This window comes from Magallana gigas, chromosome 3, assembly GCF_963853765.1.
Source record: "Magallana gigas chromosome 3, xbMagGiga1.1, whole genome shotgun sequence".
Classification (NCBI taxonomy): domain Eukaryota; kingdom Metazoa; phylum Mollusca; class Bivalvia; order Ostreida; family Ostreidae; genus Magallana; species Magallana gigas.
This window is the reverse complement of record NC_088855.1, coordinates 6,659,290-6,682,632: the sequence shown is the minus strand read 5'-3', so window position 1 is coordinate 6,682,632 and position 23,343 is coordinate 6,659,290. Positions and strand designations below refer to the sequence as shown.

General features: G+C 31.7%; 1 protein-coding gene across 2 annotated transcripts; it reads left to right on the top strand.

The window, feature by feature from the left end:
- The first annotated feature begins 2,779 nt into the window (after positions 1-2,779).
- LOC105321703 (uncharacterized) lies at positions 2,780-21,773 on the top strand. 2 transcript variants are annotated; one of them, XM_020064657.3, is made up of 4 exons: positions 2,780-2,967; positions 17,767-17,871; positions 18,962-19,234; positions 21,621-21,773. In XM_020064657.3, the coding sequence occupies exons 1-4, from the start codon at positions 2,959-2,961 to the stop codon at positions 21,702-21,704; spliced, it is 471 nt and encodes a 156-aa protein (XP_019920216.1). In that variant the 5' UTR covers positions 2,780-2,958; the 3' UTR covers positions 21,705-21,773. The 2 variants fall into 2 exon arrangements, with proteins under 2 accessions (XP_019920216.1, XP_011418414.1); XM_011420112.4 differs by lacking the exon at positions 2,780-2,967 and adding an exon at positions 15,389-15,771.
- The last annotated feature ends 1,570 nt before the right edge of the window (positions 21,774-23,343 follow it).

Below are 23,343 nucleotides of genomic sequence, written 5' to 3'. Positions count from 1 at the left end.
CTATAGTTTTTGCGATATGGGTCCCTAAAAAATACATATTCTTTATAATTGGATTTCAAACATCGGGCTCGAAAACAACAAAGGCCCTACCCTGCATGGGGGCATTTTCGGTGTCATCTACTAGTGGTATACCACTATCACTGTGAAAATATGGTTAATTAGTCATCTCTAGAATTTGATATTCGGATCCCCACTTATAGAACACTATTCAATCATTATAATGGGGTTTTAAACATCGGGCCCTGAAACATCAAGGGCCCCTACCCTGAGAGCTGAAATTTTCAGAGTCATATGCATCTTCAAGTGGTAAACCACTGCCACTATAAAAATATGGTAATATGGTCATCTCTAGTTTATGAGACATTGGACCCTAAAGAATATGCACTGTAATTATCACAATAGGATTTTAAAAATCGGGCTCTGAAACATCGGAAACAAAATTTCTCTAAAACAGAGGTTTAGCCTGGATGAAATTTCAGACAAACAGTCTGACAAATTTATCAAGAAATTCTTAAAACATTCTCGTTTAATACAATTTCAGAACACAGAATTATGCATATAAGTGTATACCTAAATTAAGTTCTTTGTGTAATTCCATTACACACATGTTCAACTTTCAGCATTGTCTATAAAAATAATAAATCGGCAAAACGAAACTTAACCTGTACAGATGAATGCAGATATACATGTATGCAACCTGGGAGTGTAGAAACATTGATTTTAATCCTTACTGGATTTCCATAAATATTTTTTATAAAATCTGAACCAAAAACGTGAGGGAGAAACCCTACTATGGGGGAAAAGCTACTATATAGTAGCTTTTCCCCCTGGGGGGAAAGGTTACTATATAGTAGGTTTTCCGGGGGGAAAAGCTACTATGGGGGAAAAACTGCTATACAACACCGGTATACTGTAGAAATATTAGAAATTCGTGGTTACTTCACGCCAAAAAAAACCCAAAAAAAACAAACCAATCCGAACAAATCATAATTTCCGTGCAAGTAAATTAAGGAAATTACATGATTGTACAACTCCCCGAACCTCTGGGTTCACAATATATGAAAAGCGGTCCTCACGAATTCAATAATTCCACAGAACATGTATACAAAAATGAAAATGCAAAAATGGATGTTTCGTATTCATAATGTCGTATAAACTACAGAAAACCCCATTGTTTAGAGTACTAGGTAAATGAATTGTATTTTGACAACGAAAAGTGGAGCGTACGCTCAGTGGATCCTTTTTTCCGTTATATAGTTTGATTTGCATTACATATAAAATACACAACAAACATGGTCTAGTATGGCGGTACACAGGGGCATCGTATCCGCTCTACACTCTATGACATATATATAAATAATACATATTATTATTTATTATTTATATATATGTCATAGAGTGTAGAGCGGATACGATGCCCCTGTGGACGGTATACTAAATATAGTTATGGAACATGTATATCATTCATGTATACTACATTATATATCAAAGTACTTCGTAGGAGATTATTCTGTCTTCTGTTTAGATGTAGTTGTATGTTCATACAACGTATCTAAAATCTATCGAATCTCGTGTAATATATTTACAGTAAAAATAGCTAAAGACTACATGCATTTGCATAAATAAAGACGCAGTTCTCAGTAACGAGAAGTTACGAAAACAATTTCAAAATTCGGTTTCAGTATCATTCACATTAAAAAGTATAGGAAATAACATTAAGTGTTTCTCAGTATAGCGCCCTTAAGGATCCCAGGCCAATTAGCAAACACAGCTTCATCGCTAATTGAGAAGGTCGAAGTTCCTATGCATTACATTCATCATGTCTATTTACTGAATAAATAAGTTAATAAGGACTTACAAACCAACACAGCTTGCCCAAGGAAATATGCTAATATTAAGTTTGAAGGATGTAATTGCATGATGAACAAGGCCCCAACACTTTCTGGAGACATCCAAAGTATGCTGACCACGCAAAAACCGGAACCCAGAATACACAGGGAGGAATTTTGCACATTTTGAACAATTATACGGCTGTTTATGCCCAATAGAAGGGAATTCGACCAATCAATTTCTGCTTTATTTGCACTGAGCTAGGTATTGTTCTTTCTGTTCTACCATAAAGTAACGAGGGTTAGAATTTTTTTTATAAAGACTTAATTATGTAATATGATATTCGACATTCCGGGGTAGGATCAAAAGAACATCCTGGGAACAAAGACGCCGTAGGTGGTTAGAATAATGATAAACAGGCAATCGTCAAGCTAAATTGAAAATTGTCTAAACCTTTTATCTATGTAATCGCAACTTTTAAAAGTCTTTCTCAATATCATGTGTTAAATAAGTCACGTGATAGTATTCTGTGCTGTCGTAAGTTTGATAAATTACTACTCAATACATTTGTTTCGAAATTGAGATAAGTTATTTAAAAAACTGTTAGGACAAAGTATACATGTAATATGCCATAGTATGCTAGTAATATGGTAATATTACTGTCATACTATGTAATATGACAATGTAACAGTATAATATGTAATAATATGACAGTAGAAATATGACATAGAATAATGCCATGAGAAATAAAAACCAAGTAAATAAACCAAAACAATACATTCATAAAAACATATGAACCAGTTAAGAATGCAACAAAAAAAAAACCCACTAACACCACAATATCTTAAAGTGGCACGGTGACTCAAAATAGATGTTTTACTTTTTGATTATAACAACGGAAATAAAAAGAGCTACTCGAGATTTCATCATACAGAAGGTTTCGCGCATCATAAGTCATTACCTATTTACAGGTCTTTAAAACTCATCCGGAATTTGCACATGTAAACAAACCGAGTTGTTTTGGACATTGGTTTAGTGTCATGGGATTGCGTTTTCTGTCTAAAAAAAGTTACAATGGGATGGACACACTAAAAAAAGAATTTGAATTTGAAGCTATATAGCTATTCGATGACTGTGGTAAGAAATTTCCATTTATAGAGAATGCATCTTAATAAATATGTAGTGCTTTAAGACATCATGTTTCAATGAAAGGTTTCTGGCTCATGATGTATGTCACGCTGCAGTATTTACATTCCCCTGCGCTTACGTGGCTATGAAGCGGAAGGAAAACTCAATATTTTTGTGTTGGCCCAAGGTGCAATTCTATTTTTCTCTTTTTAATTTGATTTATTTACTTTTGAATAGTCTGTTCTCCATTTTTATACTTTTTCCTATCTTCACTGTATATATTGTATATTTATGCTTATTTACTATATATCTACTACTTATCTATTCATTTATAAAATGTACCTCTGACTTTTGAACTGTATATAATGATTGACCTCATTTCATGGTTTGAGAGAATAAACTGAATTGAATTGAACACCGTAATTTTTTAAACGTTCATCTTTTCATATGATATATTAAATGTATTGAAATGTATTGAAATCGTGTAAAAATTCGGTATTTGCTGAATCATGGGTTTGTGCGTCACCCTGTCCCTTTAATGTATTCTAAAGACTAGTTATAGATGGCTCATCATTTTTTAAATCGTCTTTAGTCAAGAATTATCTTATGATCCGCGAAAAATTAAATATCTTAAGATACTTTATATGGACCACTAGGAAACAGATGACCCATTTCAAAAGGATAACGTTCTGAAGAAGCCAGTTATTCTGCACACGGACAGTTATATTTATTTTCTTTTCAAAATTAGAAATAAAAACCGAAATATATCGTAGGTATTGTATTTATTCAGGTAAGCAAACAAGTTCGTAAGTACAAATATTTTTCTGTATCTCTTTAACATGAGTTATATATTACAATCATTATTAAGGATATCATGTTATCAAAAATAAAAGGATAATATGCCAACTATATTTGTGAATTTGAAAATCAAGATGTAATTTCTCAAACGATTTTTATACCGGTGTTTGATTGGTTTACACATTGGAATACCAAGAATAATACAATTTCATATCGAAAATAAAGTTTTTAGACGGAACTGTAACACGACTTAAATGACGTCCCGCAAAAACCTTGAACTTAAGAAATTGTCTTTTCTACATTGTTTTTCTATCATTATCCGACTTTTCCCTATTTTGATTTTTTTATTCGCGTTTGCAGATTCAACGTGTAAGCGAAAGCTGTGGAGACAACCCACATAATTATTAACACTGATCATCATTGTCAAACTAGGTAAACGTTTGAACACGATGACACAGTTACAAAACACACAAGAACTAAGTTAAAAGCGATGGCCGTAAGATATATTCAACATGAAAAGTCATGCTGTTAACAAGGCAGAAAAATCATTAATAGATAATAAAATCCTTAAACGGCTACTTTAGCGGTTATGAAACATTTTTTTTATATTTTAAAATGTAAAGGTTGAATTTAATAATGTAGAGAAAAATATTAATAAAATGTGCCAGAATATTATTTAAATTACAGGTTATAAATATATGTTATCGTACTGCGCTCAAATTTATCCTTTCTCCAAATGGGTTATCTTTAAAAATTCATTTTTCATTACTTGCTTAAAACACTGTTGGGATGTCATTCCTTTGTATATCAATCTAAACTTTTACCCGTGACGGTCCGATACGAGAGAGCATTGAAATAAGACTGTTGCCAGAGGTTACAGTACTGTTAAGTGCCAGGGTCAACATCTTACTGTGGTGGATATACTTTAAAATAGAACCTTATTGTATAAATATGCCTCAAACTCTTTTGTATTAAAAACATCAACACTTCTCAAAGATAAATTACAATTTATAATATCTCACTGATCTCACTAACAGCTAGAAATACAGTGAATCTCTAACTAATCTCACTAACACCTAAAATTATAGAGAATATCTCACTTATCTCATTAACACATAGAATTACAGTGAATATCTCACTAATCTCACACCTAGAATTACAGAGAATATCTCACTCACATCTAGAATTACAATGAATGTCTCACTATTCTCTCTAACATCTAGAATTACAGATAATATCTCACTAATCTCACTTACACCTAGAATTATAGAGAATATCTCACTAATCTCACTAACAGCTAGAATTACAGATAATATCTCACTAATCTCACTAACACCTAGAATTACAGATAATATCTCACTTATCTCACTTACACCTAAAATTATAGAGAATATCTCACTAATCTCATTAACACATAGAATTACAGTGAATATCTCACTAATCTCACTTACATTTAGAATTACAGAGAATATCTCAATAACATCTAGAATTACAATGAATATCTCACTATTCTCTCTAACACCTAGAATTACAGAGAATGGTTCACTTATCCCACTTATTTCACAAACACCTAAAATTTCAGAGAGTTACTCACTGATCTTAGTAACACCTAAGTTACAGAGAGTGTTGGCAGAAAAGTACTTCCATAATAAGGATAAGAGAACTTATCGATATAATTCCAGGTGCATGTGTATAAGTAATGGATGTTAGCCGATGCAGTTTGTTTGGCAAATGACCCCTCCCCTAAATTCTGGAATTCTGCCTTATTTTATCCAAATAGGATCGTTTATAACCTGATTTTTCTTTTCTTATCCCTTCTAAATAATTTCACATTGTCTACTTTTTACAGTTACAGTTGTAGAGCTCGTATAATTATGACATTAAATAGTAAATATGTATGGGGTTATACCAAATACATATTTTATTAATATTAATTGTATTTTATAAAGCGTTTGCTAATGAAATCAGGTTATTATAATAAGAAAGTACATTTGTTATGTACCACCATTTTTTATACTCACACAATACGACAACGATTGTTATCAATAATGGCTAGTTTTATGGCTTTGAAAGATAAAGCTGTTATGTTTCCACCATCGCTCTTGAGGAAATAATGAAGTGCTGTCACTGCTTCCAGTGATTGCGATTGGTCTTTACCTGATTTCGTTTTTCGTAGACACGGCTTCAATTAAGTACATATCAATAGAAATAGATGGTAATTGAAAACATCCTACACCGATTATTATCACTCTTAACCTTAGTGTCTCCATCCTTATTTTAATGAAAAACGGATACTGGCTCAGCTTTTCAATGTTTTTTTTATACCTGGACATAGTAATTATTTACTTTACGAAATTTTAGGGAGCAGATTCATTGTTACATAAAAATAAAATACAATATCAGTCGATCCGCACGGAGGGCGATTGCCAATCTTTATTCAGTACTCAGACTGTGGTATTTTGTTTTTTGAATAAGTTGCATACTAATTTTCAATGGTTCCCTTTGATACAAGTATTTTCTTAATTGTACATGTACCTATACAGTGTTCGTATAGATCTACTCGTATTTGTTGCGAACACAACTGTTACAACACAACACCAGGTGGTCGGTTATTTACCTTTGATGCGACACCTTGATGTCACGAACTATTTCTATATTAGAATACTAACCTGTTTTGTAATAACCTAAACTTCATGATACCAATATTTCTGCGTGTTTTGCTTCATCTTTCCTCATACCAGTATTTCGAAACATCGCATTTTATCAAATTAAACTAAATAAGCTTTACCCAGTTCTTACGGTCACGTGACTTCTATAAAATGCATGCGTTTATAATGATAAAATAATGATTAGTGGTGATATGGCGTAAGATTAGCCAGGTATTGATAATAAATATAGTGAACATTTTTTTAATATTTTAAAATCTAAATTATTTTTACAATTTAAGTACTCTTAAATGGAGTTCTAAAATAAAACTATGTAGTGACCTTTTGGTAAATAATATGAGAAAAGTGTGAAAATAAAGTTATTTATAGTAGGTGTAACGGCTACCTGTAAACTGGAAAACTATAGGACAAACTTGCTATTCATTAACTGATTGGTTATTCCGTTGATCTTAAAAGATTCTAAAATACACAATGTCATGTCCATTAAGCTTGATTTATCTGTGCATATAATAACGTAATTACATCGAAAAACAACTAAAAAGAATAATATATGATATTCATGAGCTAAAATTGGCCTCCATAACTCGCCATTTTTTGAATTGTTTCAGGTACTTTACATTGTAATCTTATTTTTTAGAAGAGTTGATATAAATATATTTTTCACTCATTTTTTTTTATTCATTTGCACTCAGTAGTAAATGACGACAGAAGTGATGGTAACTTTATAATTCAATCAAAATCAGTCAATAGTTGACTTTTTTTCTTATCTTCCTTATCTTTTTTGAATGGGAAAGATAGAGCGACACGTTGAACAAGGAATTATTTTTGTCAATTATTCTTGGAAAGATACATCTCTGATGAAAATATTGTGTTTGTTCAAGCATGCTCTCTATGTTTTCTGAAAGAAAAAAATCTCGAAAACAAGCCATTTTAGGCTATAAATGCGAAAATGGCGGGAAAAGGTTAACTTCATGATGTCATATTTCTAAATTGTGGCAACTTGAATCAAAATAAGAATTATGAAAAACTTCACATGTATATCTGTTCAAAGAAAACAAAGAATTACAGTGAAATGATGATGTTCAATTTAGGGGGCCATTTTAGACTCAAATCATATATAGTCATAATTAATGTTGATTCTGAATAGTTAATGTCCAATGTTATGAGAAAGAAATGAATAAAAAAAGGATGTTTTAATTTTAGTTTACGACATTACTTTACAGCAAAGATCAGTTCGTTCTAGATACCTCATTTATATATATGTTAGGTAAAATTTATATTTATTATAAATAAAAGGGAGTGAGATAAAACGAGCTGTCTGGGGGGTATCCATCCTCAGTGCTGGGGAGGATTCAGCGGTCACTTCATTGGTACATGAAGGACCCTTGGTGCCAAGGGCAAGCTTAGGGAGGCCTACCCTTGTGTGGTGTGTTATCCCTAGGTGGGTTATACCAGGCAGGGAAGAGTTAGGACCCGAGTCAGAACTTGATTTCCTCCTTGGGTTGTGGCAGTCACTCTGGTGGGCATCTAGAGGACTGTTCCCACCACAGTCGCCTGTGGGGGTACTTTCGTGCCAGTGACCAGGGGAGGTCACCCCTGTAGGTGGGTAGTGTTCCTTGGGCTTACTTTGTATAAATAGATTGTGACAAAACTCTCCACTAAATGTTATTACTTTCTTATTATCGGAAATAAATTCTCATGCTTATTTGTTTGTTGTTAATTCTAATAATTCGGTGTATCTGGGATTAATTAGAAGTTATTGTTCAAATACGCTTGTACCTGGAAAATTAAACCTTATCAAACAAAAAGAATAGGAAAAGCAAAGTAAAAACTGATCGATAATCTTTCTGATACTTCTTTTGCCAACATAAAAATAAATAGAAGCACATGCAAATTTAAAACAGTACTATTTTATACGTAATTGTTTCATTGATGGTTGGTCCATCCACTAATGCAAAAAGAATTACATCATTTATGTTCAACGATTTACTTATTTTACGGTTTTCTTTGTATCATTATCATGTATCATTAGTGGATGTATTTTTTTTTTACCTTTAATGGCATAAGTTTAAAATTGTATCATTAAGGGACCGCTTGGTATTTCGACAATGGTAGAATTAAATCATTAATTGTCGGGATTCTTTCCACTAGTGCAACTTTATATCATTAGTGAAAAGTGTATCATTAGATGTTGCTACAAGGCTGTAAAAGGCAAAAAAGGAAATACAGTCTGACTGGTCAAAATAGAACAGTGTTAGGAAAGGACTCATACAGCATAATGTTTTGTACTTTAGGGTACCTTTAACTGATAGCCAGCGAAGTGGGAGTTTCCGGAAATTCCTCAATTAATTGATAACAATGGCAATTTAACTACTAGCATATACCATTTCAGTGTTTGTACGAAAAATATAAAATAGGATTACCATAATGTCGAGCAAAACACAAAATTTTCAAGCAATCCAATAAATTAATGACGATATAAAAACCATTTTGAAAAAGGCGTACAGAATGCCAATTATTGAATGATATGTGATAAAATGTAACCTGTTGTAGAACTAAATACAGGTAGTTAGATAGTTTTAAGCTATTTCATTCTTGTTTCAATATCCCGATGATGATGATTATGGTAAAAACTTTTTTTTTTTTAAATCATTTCCGTAAAAATTAACGCTTATTTGATGTGGTCAGAAATTAAACAAAACATGAAATCGGTAATAACCTAGAAGATTAAGTTTCAACCTTAACAATGGATCTTAGCGTGGCCATGGACTTTTTCAAAAAAAAATTCAATATTTCTCCAAAAAGTAACAAAACAAAAAATATGTTAGGGAAACATAATCCTACAAATTATTCTTGAATACCGGGTCATTGATCTGAGGTGAACAGGTACTGTAAAGAAAATGACTCTAGTACGAACTAAACCACACCTGTGTTATCCTCTCCATCATCTTTATGTTGTGATTTTTCACTCATGGTATTACTATCGAAGGTAAAATGATCTATTTTCATTATCTTGGGTACATCGAGGATTATTTTACTAGATTAATATTACTTTTCCTTGCTGTAACTATGAAATATCAATTAATAAAATCAGTAATACATTTACTTCTTGGTCATCGTAATTATTGACAGAGTATTAGAAGAACCAATGTGTCATACTGTGCGATTATAAATTGTGTTTGAAATATATTTTAGCTGTATGATCTTGGTTTCAAAAAACGTAATATTTTCAATTCTGACAAATACATTGATTTCAGCAATTAAATTGTTTTAAAGATTAAAATGACTACATTGAAGCTATGTCATCGAACTCTTTTGAACAATTTGTCGGTAAATTTGAAGTAACATTATGCCAATATTTACTGTTTCAACTTATGCTATACTTTAAAGGGGCATGGTCACGATTTTGGTCAAATTCTATTTTTCTGGGTTTTTTTTATTTACAATGCTTTAGGAATGCATTTATAATGATCAAATGGAATTTGAGAGCCAGTCGTAGAGTTATAAGCAAGATACAGGGCTCACAATTCTTTATCAGGTAAACAAGGCTCGTGCCCTGTTTTTGTTTACATAGGTTCAATATGCCAGATTAAAATCTTTTAAAAGCTGATTTGTCTATATTCTTATTCATTCTTAGCATAGATAAACAGTTCTTAACGTTCATTGCATTCATTTTAGGTCTACACTATAATTTTCACTTCAACATTCAAAATGTAAACAAACGGTCTGTTTACATAGCAAGGAATTGCAAGCTCTGTAACTCGTTTATAACTCGACGAATGATACTCAAATTTTAGTTGCTCATTAAAAATACCTCACTAAAGCATTCTAAACATTAAAATCTGAAAAACAATTTTGGACCAAAATCGTGACCATACCACTTTTAGAGAAACCGTCAGGATTTTCCCTTAAAAGGTGATACATATCATGATTCAAAGGTCTTCTCTGAAATAGGGAGTAAATATCAATTATTAATGTTACACAGCCTCTAAAACTCCATGATCCCATAATGTGTATTGTTGATTTGATGAATTGATGCCGTACCACAATTACTGAAGGAAATCATATGGATGCAGCATATGTTCAACATGCTTACTTACATAATGAGAATTTGTTTCAACCCCCAAAAGTATAATCTGTATTATAAATCATTTATAAAATTTTGTTTTGTTTTGAAGTTTTGAAACTTCTATTTTATTTATGAAGCGGAAAACATAACATTTACCAGCATAAGCTGTAAGCTGCAATGTTAGTCACATATCAATAATATAAGCTGCCATTTCAATTAAATTCTCAATTTTAATTAGTGAATCTGAAATCACATTTTTAACAAGGTAACATGGTCAAAAATAATCAACGAATGAACGGTTAGACCCTATAAAGCGCAACATCACATGTCTGGCTGCATAATGAATGACTCTGGAGGTAGGCATAAAAATATGAGAATTTTTTTTTTTAATTACTTGCTTTAAAAAAATTCTAAGCAACATAAACTTTTCCAAATTAAACAATTCTTTGACATTGTGAACACTTAAAAATAAATTAACTTGTACATAAATTGTGAAAACCTTTATATTTTCAATAGCATTGATTATGCTTCCTCACATACTATAGTACTAGGTACACGATTACCGAATCATCTTCAATTTCATAAGTTCACGTATTACAAAACATTTTATCTCATGGTGCGTGAGAAAGGGAGCGGAATAAAAGGAAAACCTTCCTTGCGTCTTGGAATCGTGCGTTAAATTTTATTTAGATCCATGTAAACACGATCTGTCCAACAATTTGCTAGACAGGTCAGTACGTCACACAACAATATGTATTTTTTGTAGTTCAATATTGAATTCACTAACCTTAGAATGAAAAAATGACGTAAAAGTATATGGTGCCTTTTTCTCCAGGTCATCGAAGCTATGAATGGGATTTTAATATCTCGAAATGTGAAATGTTTTGAGTCGAGGGGCCCCCGAAAGGGTACGTAGTATTGACGTTTCAATCTGATTTTTTTTCTCTTATCAGATATAACAAGAGTAAATACATGTATGTAAATATATGTATGGGTTACCCTTTCTCCAAGAATTACTTGAATCTTCACTGTGCTCAGCCTCTTAAAATCACTGACCTTGGAAATAAACTGGTATGTGTTGTTCTTCATGTCTGTAGCAAATACGACCACCAGTGCTGCGTCACTAGCAAACAAGGTCTGTAGACACGAGTGCGATCAGAAATACGGTGTAGATGTTTCATAATCACTCCATATTTAATAAAACACACTTTAATTTACAAAATAGATAATCAAAATAGAATGTGTGATAACTAAAGCCCCTTTCACAATTGGCGCACGACCACTTTACACCACTTTGCGATCGAAATTTTTTAGCTTCGCACGAGCTCTGGCATACGTTGCAGGAGCCCTCGCTTACGTTGCACGAGCTCTCGCATTCGTTGCATGCGTTTTACTGGTCGCATCAAGTCTCCTCTCAATAGTGGACATGCACACTATTCAGACGCGACCGAACGCGATCCAAATTATCGCAGTGCAACGCACGAACATTAGTACGAACGTTTTACAACGTTTTGTGTACTCGCAAGAGTGATACACGATTTATAAAGATCGTAAGATAAATCGCTGGTGTTTATGCGACTGTTTTGCGACCATGAGACTTTTGCTCAACGTGTCTCATGTAATCTTGCAACGTTTTACTATCATTGCACGACTTATCAGCCTCAATATGCCATGCTTTGCTACTAGTATATATACCCTGTATAAGTATCTCTGTTTCAGAACAAATTTACAATATACATATATTGCATGATGGTGATGGAAATACATGCATGAAGTTTTATTCCCTCAAGAAAAATCATATTTCCCGAGGGCTTCGCCCGAGAGAAATTTGTTTTTTCTGGGGAATAAATCTTCACATTCCCTGAACATTAATGCAATAAACGTTTTATTATACTAAGCAACATATGATTACACAAAATACGTTGATTTCTAATAATGTTTGACTTTTCAACAGTCGCAACATTAACGTCGTGATTGTTTGATTTCCCATGTACCTGTCTCACTTTTCTTTTATAAATCATAGATAGTTAAGTTGGTTCTGAGATATAAAGACAATCATATTTTTGATTTAATCATATTTGTCTACATCGTATGCTCATATCGGCTTTTTCATTCCTATGACATCGCCCTGTCACGTGACTTTCTAGACCAATCAGATATAATATAATATTCATATTGAGGTATAATAATAAATGCTGCTGAATATCTGTATCTTCTTGGGCGGCATCTTTTCTCGCTTTCAACTATGTCTACTGAATATGGGCGGTGTATATACCCCCTCTGACTCGCACGATCATTCGTACCATGGAACGCATAATCGCACGTCCAATCACATTGGCGCACGTTCAATCGTCCGATCACCTAGTCTCTCGCGTGTTCCTATCGTATTATCTTTCAACAGTTGCTTTCATTGTACAAGAGTCGCATACAGACGCAAGATTCAATGCGTTTACATCGCACAACGCTCGCTTAGATCGTGCGAAATTCGTACGAATACTTTTTTCATATGCGATTATTTCGGCAACAATAACCGATTCATATCTAATTTTTTCGGTCGCACGAATATTTGGTCGCTTCTGCTCGTGCGCCAATTGTGAAAGGGGCTTTAGGAATAATAATCGTGAAAGTGATATAATTATTGGGATAAAAAGAGCAATACTCATTAAAAAATAAAAAAATATTCTATACTTACTTTGTTGCAATGTTGTATCTGCTGATCGTTAATGGAACTATATTTTTAGAGCTACTGTGTAAACAGCGCCTACATCTGTAACTATTATCTTGAATAGAGAGTGAGCATTGGTCTAATATATTAAAATGATGGCCCAGCTATATGATATTTTTTAAATTGCTAACATTTTTAAAAATGTATGAAAAAATCTGATAACCAAGTCATTTTCAAAAATATTATGAAAATTTGGCTTAAATATGCTTCAAATGCTTCTTTTTCCAAATTGATTCCCTAAACTACTTTTCTCGCGCTCATGCGCAAATCCTTCGAATCAAATATAGGAATGCATCAGAAAATACCCCTTTATCCTATCATAAATTATTTCAGTTCTTTATCAACGCCAATAAATTATTCGTCGCATTTATCTAGAGTTTGTTTTAATATTTATTAAGCTTATCATACTGACAAAATTTGTGTCTGGTTTCCTAGTTTGCAAATATCGTTAGCGTTTAGAACAGCATACATGTATATAGTTTTAAGAACGTAAGCTCTAATTTTATATATATATATATATATATATATATATATATATATATATATATATATATATATATATATATATATATATATATATATATATATATATATATATATAAAATTGCAGTTAGCTGTTAGAACGTTTCATCATAATATTATACATGTACAAGAAAATTAAGTAACCACGGTTTATAAAGCGATTGAAAGAATGCCCGACAGAACATTAAAAAAGAGTTGTACAAAAACAAATTTGGTTGGGATATTTCAAATATGATTTGCATGAAAAATAAAACTATATAAAAAACCTGAAAACTGCAAAGTAGATTATAGAGAAGAAATAAACATCTTTGTTCTAAATTTAGAACAAAACGAGCTTAATGTCAAAAGAATAAATTAGTCATGTTTTTAGTTTGAGATTTATAAATTTTTCCATCATTTCATAAACCAAGTTGGCGCTCTGCGTCATCCTATTTTATAATGTCAACTTTTTGCGCATCAGTATGTCTCCTTTGTTTCACATTTGTTTACAAGCATATTACATTAATATTTATATTTTGATGATAACGGGTACCTTAATAAAACATGAACGATTCTAATATTAATTGGCAATTATTTCCAAGATAAAAGCCCACACAGTAGTGTCTATCAACATGGACGAAATATGAAGAGCACCTCCTCTTCTGCAGAAGGGCGTTGGAAGATTTTAGTAGATCAGTGCAAACAACTCAAGAAGTCTTAAAAATAACACAATAAAACAATATCAACGTCTCGATGTGCAGGGAAAAAAGCAAGATTTGTAAAATAAAAAAGAGGAAAGTGATTTACACCGCCCCCCTTTTAAAAAACAAAACCAATGTTGATTGTAACAAAATGTCGACATTAATGATTTAAGTAATCTAGATTTTAAAAAGAGAAAGCATAAAGATCTTTTAAAAGTGTGAGTACGGGATGTACGTGATGTGTTGTATGAAATCGCTGATCTTACAACGACAAACGCCTTAACTAATGAGAGTGATATTTGACAAGCATACCAACATAAACAAGCAATGTTTGATCTAGATCTGGTCTTAAAATAACGGACAATTAGGTGGTATCTAATTAACATTGAGGGTAATGATTCTAGTGTTAAGAAAAGAAATTTATCGACAAGATTAGCAAGCTAGATAGGCGCTTAAAAGAACATCCAAATTAGGACTGCTATGCTTAATTATTTCTTTTATACACAATTGACTTCTAACTAAGTTTTGTAATTTGTAGAATTTAAGTGATTGGCTTATTTTGTTACAATCTAAGTCAAATAAAGAATTGAATCTGATTTTGATTACATTGAATGATACTTAGCTCAAAAAACGCATAGTGAGATGTTCTAATCTACATAATCCTGATGTGTTAGCCCTTGGCTATGTCAGTGTTTACAATATATATAACTAGGAGATATCGTTAACCTTTGGATAAATGGTTTGCGACATTTCTTCCTCTCAAAATTGCAATTGACATGCTTATAGTATCGGATTTGCGATAAATACACTTAACAGTTTCCAATTTAAAACCCATTATCGACAAATATAGGAAAGGGTTTCTAGTTCTAGCAATAAATACATCAATTTATTGATTTCAACGAATTGGGTTTATTTGTGTCTTAACATATAATGGTATCTCCATTTTTCCCCTAAAGGAACTTCGTGAAGAACAAAGCTCCACTTTGTTCGAGCTCTGCATATACAGATGTCATCGGAGATATTAGCCACTTGTGGCGCTCGTCGGTGTTGCGTTTCATTCATAAATTCAGACTGTAGTAGGCGTGTATCGATCATAGAGTTTTGACCATTCATATTCATGGATGGTAATATAAAAGAATTCAAGACTTCATTGCTACTGTTTTAGAAATCAGTTGAATCATGAATTTTCACCTAGATAAGATTGAATGTGTTTTTATTTTATTGAACATTTTAATGGTCCATATAACAAGTGCAAATATATCATCATCGTATAAGTTAAAAAATATTATTTTGCCGCCTTACATTGGGAAATTGCAAGATGGATTGGACAGTAAAATACTTGCACTTAGAAAGGTAAGAACATCTTTTATAACAAACAGTTTTCATCTGTATGATTTTATTTTCGTATTAAAAAATAAATATCAATTCCAAACGTTTAAAAAAGCACATAAAATGCAAATATAAGTGCAATAACATTTAGTAATAGAAAAAATATTTAGCTAAATAGTCTATTGTATATTTGTATTTATCTACTTATTTGCAGTTGTTATGGGTTTATTCTAATGATATATCGAATTGTCTCTTTATCATCGTATATTTACTTGTACTTACGTAAGGAACTTTGTAGATTTCAATATATTTTACTTAATTCAAGAACATTTAGTCTTTTAATTTCACTTTACTTTAAGTTCATTTACACAGATCGTTAAATCTTACAAATGACAAACCGTTCTCTTTATCTTTTTTATAAATATGTGACATTATTTTCTAAAACCAATTTCTTCAACGTTGTTGAAAATCGCCAGTTTGTGATTAACACTGCATGTCTTTAAAATATCTGCACACCTTAACCTGAATCCGAGTGATCACCACTTAACAAGCTGAGCACATCTACATGTATACCTAACTAAAAATTTACTCCAATGTTGTCACTTTTGGCATGTTTTTCTATGCGATTCATGATTAAACAAATGTGTTCTTAATTATTGCAGAGATGAATAATTATAATTATATAATTATTATTATATTATTATATTATAATTTTCACCTATTTCAATTGTGGTTATCGTATTTTAAACTGTTTACAAACAAAATTACGGGTGAATTATCATTTACCGAGCAAAGAAGAACTCAATTTACTTTGTAAATACATGTATTATTTTTTAAACGTAACGATACTAGGTGGAAAATTATTTTTCATCTCAGTTTAGAGTTATATACATGTGCTTACGGAACTTCTTAATTGACTCTTTTTTTTTATATTCGTACATGTAAAGCGTAGAGCGATGTACTGGAATTAGCAGATACTACTTCCCGTCAATTGACGCTGAATAAAAGCCTGTCAAAAACAATACGTTTACATTATTAAAAGTTTTAAACATTTAGCTGGTAAGATGGAATTTTTTTATAAATGCATCATTCAAAAGTTATAAATATTTTGTTATCATGAAATATACAATTGCATCACCATATTGTTTTGTGTCTGTTGGATAATTAAAAAAACCCTCAGTGCTTCGGAACAAAATCTAATCCTGAAAAAAATATTTTGTTTACTTTCATTCCATAGAGTTGCAGGACAAAATAAAGCGGTAACACAAGATTTTTTTAATTGAAGAGTTAGTCATAAGTAGATTACACACATAGTATGTTATATTAAATTGTATCAGTAATATTACAACTTACAATAAAAGAGTTTTCAAAAGTTTGATAGATAAGAACACACTAAATCAGCAATTTTAATATATTATTTAAAAGTAGTTGAACATTAAATTTCTAAAAATCATCTATGCATAGATGACAGTTTTAAATCGTGATAGAATGCAAGACAAAGATCTGTCGTCTACGTTATTGATATTAACAGTAAACATCGGCATGAGTAAAGGGATGAAGCAAATCTATTTCCTACAAGCCAAGTTTTATGACTCCCAAGACAATTGTATTTTTATCACATATGGTCCATTCTTAGTGACACAGAACCCAATACCAGGGCGCTGGACTGGAACCCACATTCACGCGTATTAATCTAATTTATACGGCTCTCCTAATGAATTTGTCAATAACTGTTGAAGCAAACGAACTTGAAGACGGCAGTGTTAATACTAATTGACGGATAAAATTATTTGAGGTGAAAACTAAACCTTATTGGACACCTTACTGTAATCATTTTATCCAAGGCTGAGTTCGTTTAGCGTTCATTTACGTCATAGGGCCGTATTAAAGCTTTCATACAACCTTGTTCACTACATCTGATAAACATATGTCACATGACCAGTAAAAGTATTATTTGAAATCATACAATGGCCAATCGTGGTATTCATTTGTTTAAACTATGGATTTCATTTTTTGCAGCAAATTCTGCTTATAAGAAGTAGAAACAAACAAAATTACGAACACGCAGACGAAAACAAACAAATAGTTGATAAGAAAACGCAAGGCTCGCTTTTGGAATACCGGGTTAGTATTTAATATCTGCTGTACAATTAGCTCTTGCTTCTTTAAGTGATGCTAATCGTTTAAAAATGTGGACATAACGTAATTGTGGAATACTGGTATATGCTTTGGTTTTTTTCGTTTTGTTCATCGTTAAAAAAGCATCAACGATACGGAATGGAAGGAAAACTAGGAAAATCTAGATGCATGTAGATAACATTGAGCTTTTATGTTGTAATCGCACACGTCCCCGAATTGATAATGTTTGTGTTGTATTTTCCTTGAACACATATAATACTATTAACAGTGTCAGAAGATATTTATTTGAACTGCATGTTTATGAATCCCTGTGATCATTTCTATAAAATCATGAATGTTTTCAAAAAAGTTCATCCTTTGAGTATTATGAAGCTATATTTATGGTAGGGCGGGATCAAATGCAAAAAAAGCCCGACGTGCTTTCAGATAGATTTTTCTAGAGAAAATGTTAAATCATCTGCTATTCCAAGCTTAAGAGTAGCGGTATTTTTCATGAATGCATATTTACAGTCAAATTATATGAGCACAAGAAAACGTCATTATACGTTTTGAATAGATCTGTTATTGTACGATTAAACGAAAGTTCAAACTTACATTACCACTTTGAAATGCACTTTTAAAAAAGAATCGTTCAATCATATATATTCTATCTCAAAAATTAGTTTCCTCGCAGAGTTTCTGGCACTATATTTTTAGCCGCGGAAGCGCACTGAGTAAAATGTTTATGGCTGTACTATCAATTATCTCTATCCATGACAAGAACATATACAGTGGTTTTAAAGCGACGATACAAAAATCAAAATCAAAATAATTATGAATAAATTAATAAGCGTTGGATGCTAACTTTGGATATCGTCGGTCCAATATCATTCCGAATGCCTAAATAAATAACAATGTTATGAAAAAAAGAACTTGCACACCTAAGTTCAGATTAATTTAGAAATCAAAATTTCATCACAGACACACAGAAGCTGAATCGTGTATGAAAATGCATTGCAAACGATTTGCTGTCATAATTCACGTTTGACTTAGCTGTGAAAAGTAACAACGATATAATGACAACTTTTCTTTGCAGCCGTACGTTCACGTACAGATAGACGGCAGGACCGACGTCTCTGACGGCCCATTGATTCGGACTGACGTAGCGCTGTTCCCCGACATGACGCTGTATGACGCCATTGCTGAGGCTAGTGTTCGGTTTGGAGTGGAACACCCGTGTGTACAGAATCCCTACCGGATGGAGGTGGCTAGTGCTAGTAGTAACTGTTATACGGTCATTAATGTCCCCGGCGTCGTCTCCAACACCAGTAGCAGATGGATTATTAAAATAGTTCGCAGGAGGGGAAGGGTAAGGCGTTACTCATCTCGCTTATTCCGTGTTTAAACATAAATGGATACAGAGTGGGTGTAATGATTGCAAGCAATGATGTTTCTATGACCAGCACCTGTCAATACAACTGATCATATTTTTTAGATTACTATTTACCGTTTCAAGTATATATTTTGACAACATAAAGAATAGTATATTAGGTATTATATGGCAGCTATTCAAATTGACAAAAGTTTGAACAAAATTAAGTCATAAATAATGTATATAAAGTAGCAATTAACCACTTGATTTAAAAAAAAATTAAAATCTTTCAAATGTAAAAGTTTTAGAGTTCAGACAACTGGGATATGTCGCCAGGTCAAGATGTAAAATTATATCTTACGCTCACGTGACTTGCATTACGAAAACAAGGTTGTTTACTTGATTCTGTATTCCGTAAGAAGAACAAACACGAGAAATAATGAAGGTTTGACCTTTTACTTAGTATGTAATTCATGGCTTTTACAGAAAAAAATTCATGAAATTTTAAACAAAGATAAAAAAAAACCGATTGAATCAAAATTCGTAATTTTCTTACACATTTAAAACTGTTTCTTATATTTTTTTTCATTTAGACGTCATATATGGGAAATGTTTTAATTTATTTTATTAAAAGACAAATCATGAAATGAATACAAGTTGGATTTTTTTAGATTAAAGATTCAACTGCTTTTAGATGTAGTGACAAACATTCTAATTCCAACATGCCGTTGTTTAAGTAGCCCAGTTTTGAGAAATTAGTACAAAAGAAATAAAAACAACAAAGAAACAAATACGCGTTTCAAATTGCTAATAGAAAGGCTAAATATTGCCCTACTATTGTCTCAATATCTGATCTATATTTAGTAACGTTGCTGACTTTACATTAAAAAGTCCCTCGATGCTTGATCTGGGGATAAGACCACAACAGTGCAATAATGATGACATATGGCTAAACGCAATGATCAATTAAATAATATCGATTTACAATAATACTGAGACATGATGTAAGATATTCCAATGATTACTATTGGATAATTTAATTTTTGATCAGCGAAGGGACCAGAAGTTAATTGTTATATATATTAACCAAAAGATCCGCGTGATTGCTGCGATTCCCTAGCATTGATCAATTAATAATCCTATATCTGTTACTGGGCATTCTGACAAATAATGATAAAAGTAAAAATTTCAGTAGTAAATGGTAATTTGAAAATAATTTTAATGATAATAAATGATACTTATGTTGATGATAATGATAAGGTAACCATAATATGGCATGATCTTCTGATTTAAAAGAGGCATCATCATACAAACGTAACGAATTTTGTCCATGTGTGTTAATCTCTCCTATAATCCTTGATTAAGACTATAAGAGACGTGTTATTAAATTAAGAAGTTAAAGATAACCTTCGTATGATTTATTAGAGACCAATGCTAATGTGGATTCACATTACTGATAAATGCCCATGATAGAAATACCGGCAAATATTGCTAACATTGTTAAAATGATTACTTACTTTCAATTAATCAATTACATGTTTCATCAGGACCAAGAAAAAGTTATTTATAAAGTGTACTACAAAAATAGTTTTTCCTTGACTCTGCTTACATTTTGAAATTCTATGCTTAAGAATGTATCATCTGAATCAATATATGTTATTCTAACAATAAACTAAAAAGTATGATTAAAGAAAAAATGGTAATAAACAATATATATATATATATATATATATATATATATATATATATATATATATATATATATATATATATATATATATATATATATATATAAGGGTTAGTATATATTCACTACACAGTATTTAATAGAGAGAAAAGCAAAAGACTCGCAAAGTTGCAAGTGTATATTCGACTTTTCGTGAATTTCACGCTTTGTTGTCATATCTACCTCAAACACTCATGTAGATGGTGTTAAAATGAACTGATGCAGTAACTTTTTGTAATAATAGGACATCTGTGCGGTTTCAGTGAATTAATCAGAACTAATCGTTAGTCAGATTTTATTCTTTTTTGTCTAATGGAAAAATATATTTTTATAAACCGCATACGTACTGGTGCAGCTTTGCTTCGGTAATTGCAATTTAAGTGCCCAATTCACATGATACATTTACAGGAAATTTCCACTAAAAGTATTTTGTCGTATTTGTAAAAAATTGCTATTTTAACGATAAGCGCGTTTAAATATTCACATGTAAATTGTTCATACCTATAATAAAAATAAAATCGATTGAAGCATAAGATTTTTTAAAGGTATAAGCATGCACCAAATGTGTAATTGATCTATGAGTATCTTTATTAATCTTAGTGATAATTTCTATAAATCTTTCCTGGTTTTAACAATCTGTTATATATTTTTCTATAGATAATTTATGAAGACGAATGTTTGCCGAGTGGCCGGATATCAATGAGAGGAGGAACGACTGTGACCTTCAAGAAGACTAACTAAATCCAAGAGTGTTCGAAGAAGATTGCTCCAGACAGATGTGTTGCTTTATTAAATTATACTCATATTGTTTCTGTGGATTTTTTTGTTCGATGACACTGTCTTTAAAATAATCAGAAACCGATCATTGATCGTAGGTCACTACAGCAAGAAAGTAAAATTACTTGCAATTGACATATATTATGGGTTTAGTTTTAAGTTGTGTATATCCAGTGACCGATAAAAATCGGAAATATTGACATTTTTACATCATTTTTCTTTAAATTTGTTTATAAAAAGTAACTCTGCCAGCGCCAAAGCATGCCATGACATACATTTGATTTGTGAAAACCCGTGATTCTATTTCATTGTTTTAAAACACGCTCATGTAACGTATATAGATCCATCAGAAATACAAGATACTAGTACCTAAAACTTAACTTAATTTTAATATTATCTTACTTATACTGAACACTAACCCACCTTTACATTAGCTAATCCAAAGCTATCTCTTTTTGTTTGTCGATTGAATACATGGATACTTTAAGGATTGAAAGAATTTCTTTATCGATATTATAGAGGTTGCTGAATGAATTAGAGAAAAAGTAAGATATTTTCTGATTAAATCACATACTTAGATTCGTTCATCTAAAATGGCTAGACTAAGTCTGGTGACCCTAGGTCGATATAAATTTACTGATGAGATTGTCAAAAAATAAAAACAAAACTAAAATAGGTGTGTTTACTAGCTCACTAAGACTTACAAAATTCTATGATGACATATATTCAACTTTGCTCGTTTTAAATACATCTGCTTAAAAGATGTACATGTTTACACTAATATTACTTTTTGCTAGAGAGATTTAAGAAGAAACAAAATCCAAACACTCTGTGGGTGCATTGTCAAGGTAAAAAATTATGACGCACTTAGGCCAAATATACTGATATTTTGAAATTAAAGTAATTACTGTAGAGTTTTGAATTCAAAGCAACCTTTTAATACATTAAAATGCAATATGCATGTAAGATAGAGGGAGGGAAAAGAATATTGTCAATCATTCGATAAGATGAAAATATCAACAAAGTAAGAAAAAAGTAAACTTTTATGTAAGAAATGACTGCTGAAATTTTAAAATGTTTGTGACGGTTTGAAGTGTACTCTTGGTTGGGTTATTTAGTGCATAAAGACATTTAGTGTTCAAATTAATTTTATTACTTAAAGTTTTTTATCAACCCCGAAAGAAAACAAGTGAGTAGGGGCAAGCCACTCTATCTTCTAAGTTGATGTAACCAAGATTCGCAGGGTTCAAAGCGTACATTCCAATGCATTGTGTGTTTTGGATATAAAAAAAGAGTAAGAAATGCTAGAGCTTATCAAAATTCCACCCTTAAATGGTCATCACAATTACAAAAATTAAATTTTAAATTTGCGTGTCATTCCTAACACGTAAATGTTGTGATAAGGTAAATGACATATTTAAGTGTTAAAATCCATGAAGAAATACCTCAAGATGAAGTTCGTATTCGTCAATCATGGGCTGATATTGTTCGAGTTACTAGCAATAAGTGTAAATGCCACGTGGTCCTGTGACGTCAAAGAGGACATTGATTCGATATTTACTCTACTCTCAATGAGATGACAAAGCAATACCTGTGTTATATA

Bases quoted from the DNA above. Each gene is read 5' to 3' on its own strand.
- LOC105321703 (XM_011420112.4), top strand. From the start codon at position 15,598: ATGAATTTTCACCTAGATAAGATTGAATGTGTTTTTATTTTATTGAAC. The intron at 15,772-17,766 runs GTAAGAACATCT...CATTTTTTGCAG, and splicing joins AAATACTTGCACTTAGAAAG to CAAATTCTGCTTATAAGAAG. The intron at 19,235-21,620 runs GTAAGGCGTTAC...ATTTTTCTATAG, and splicing joins TAGTTCGCAGGAGGGGAAGG to ATAATTTATGAAGACGAATG.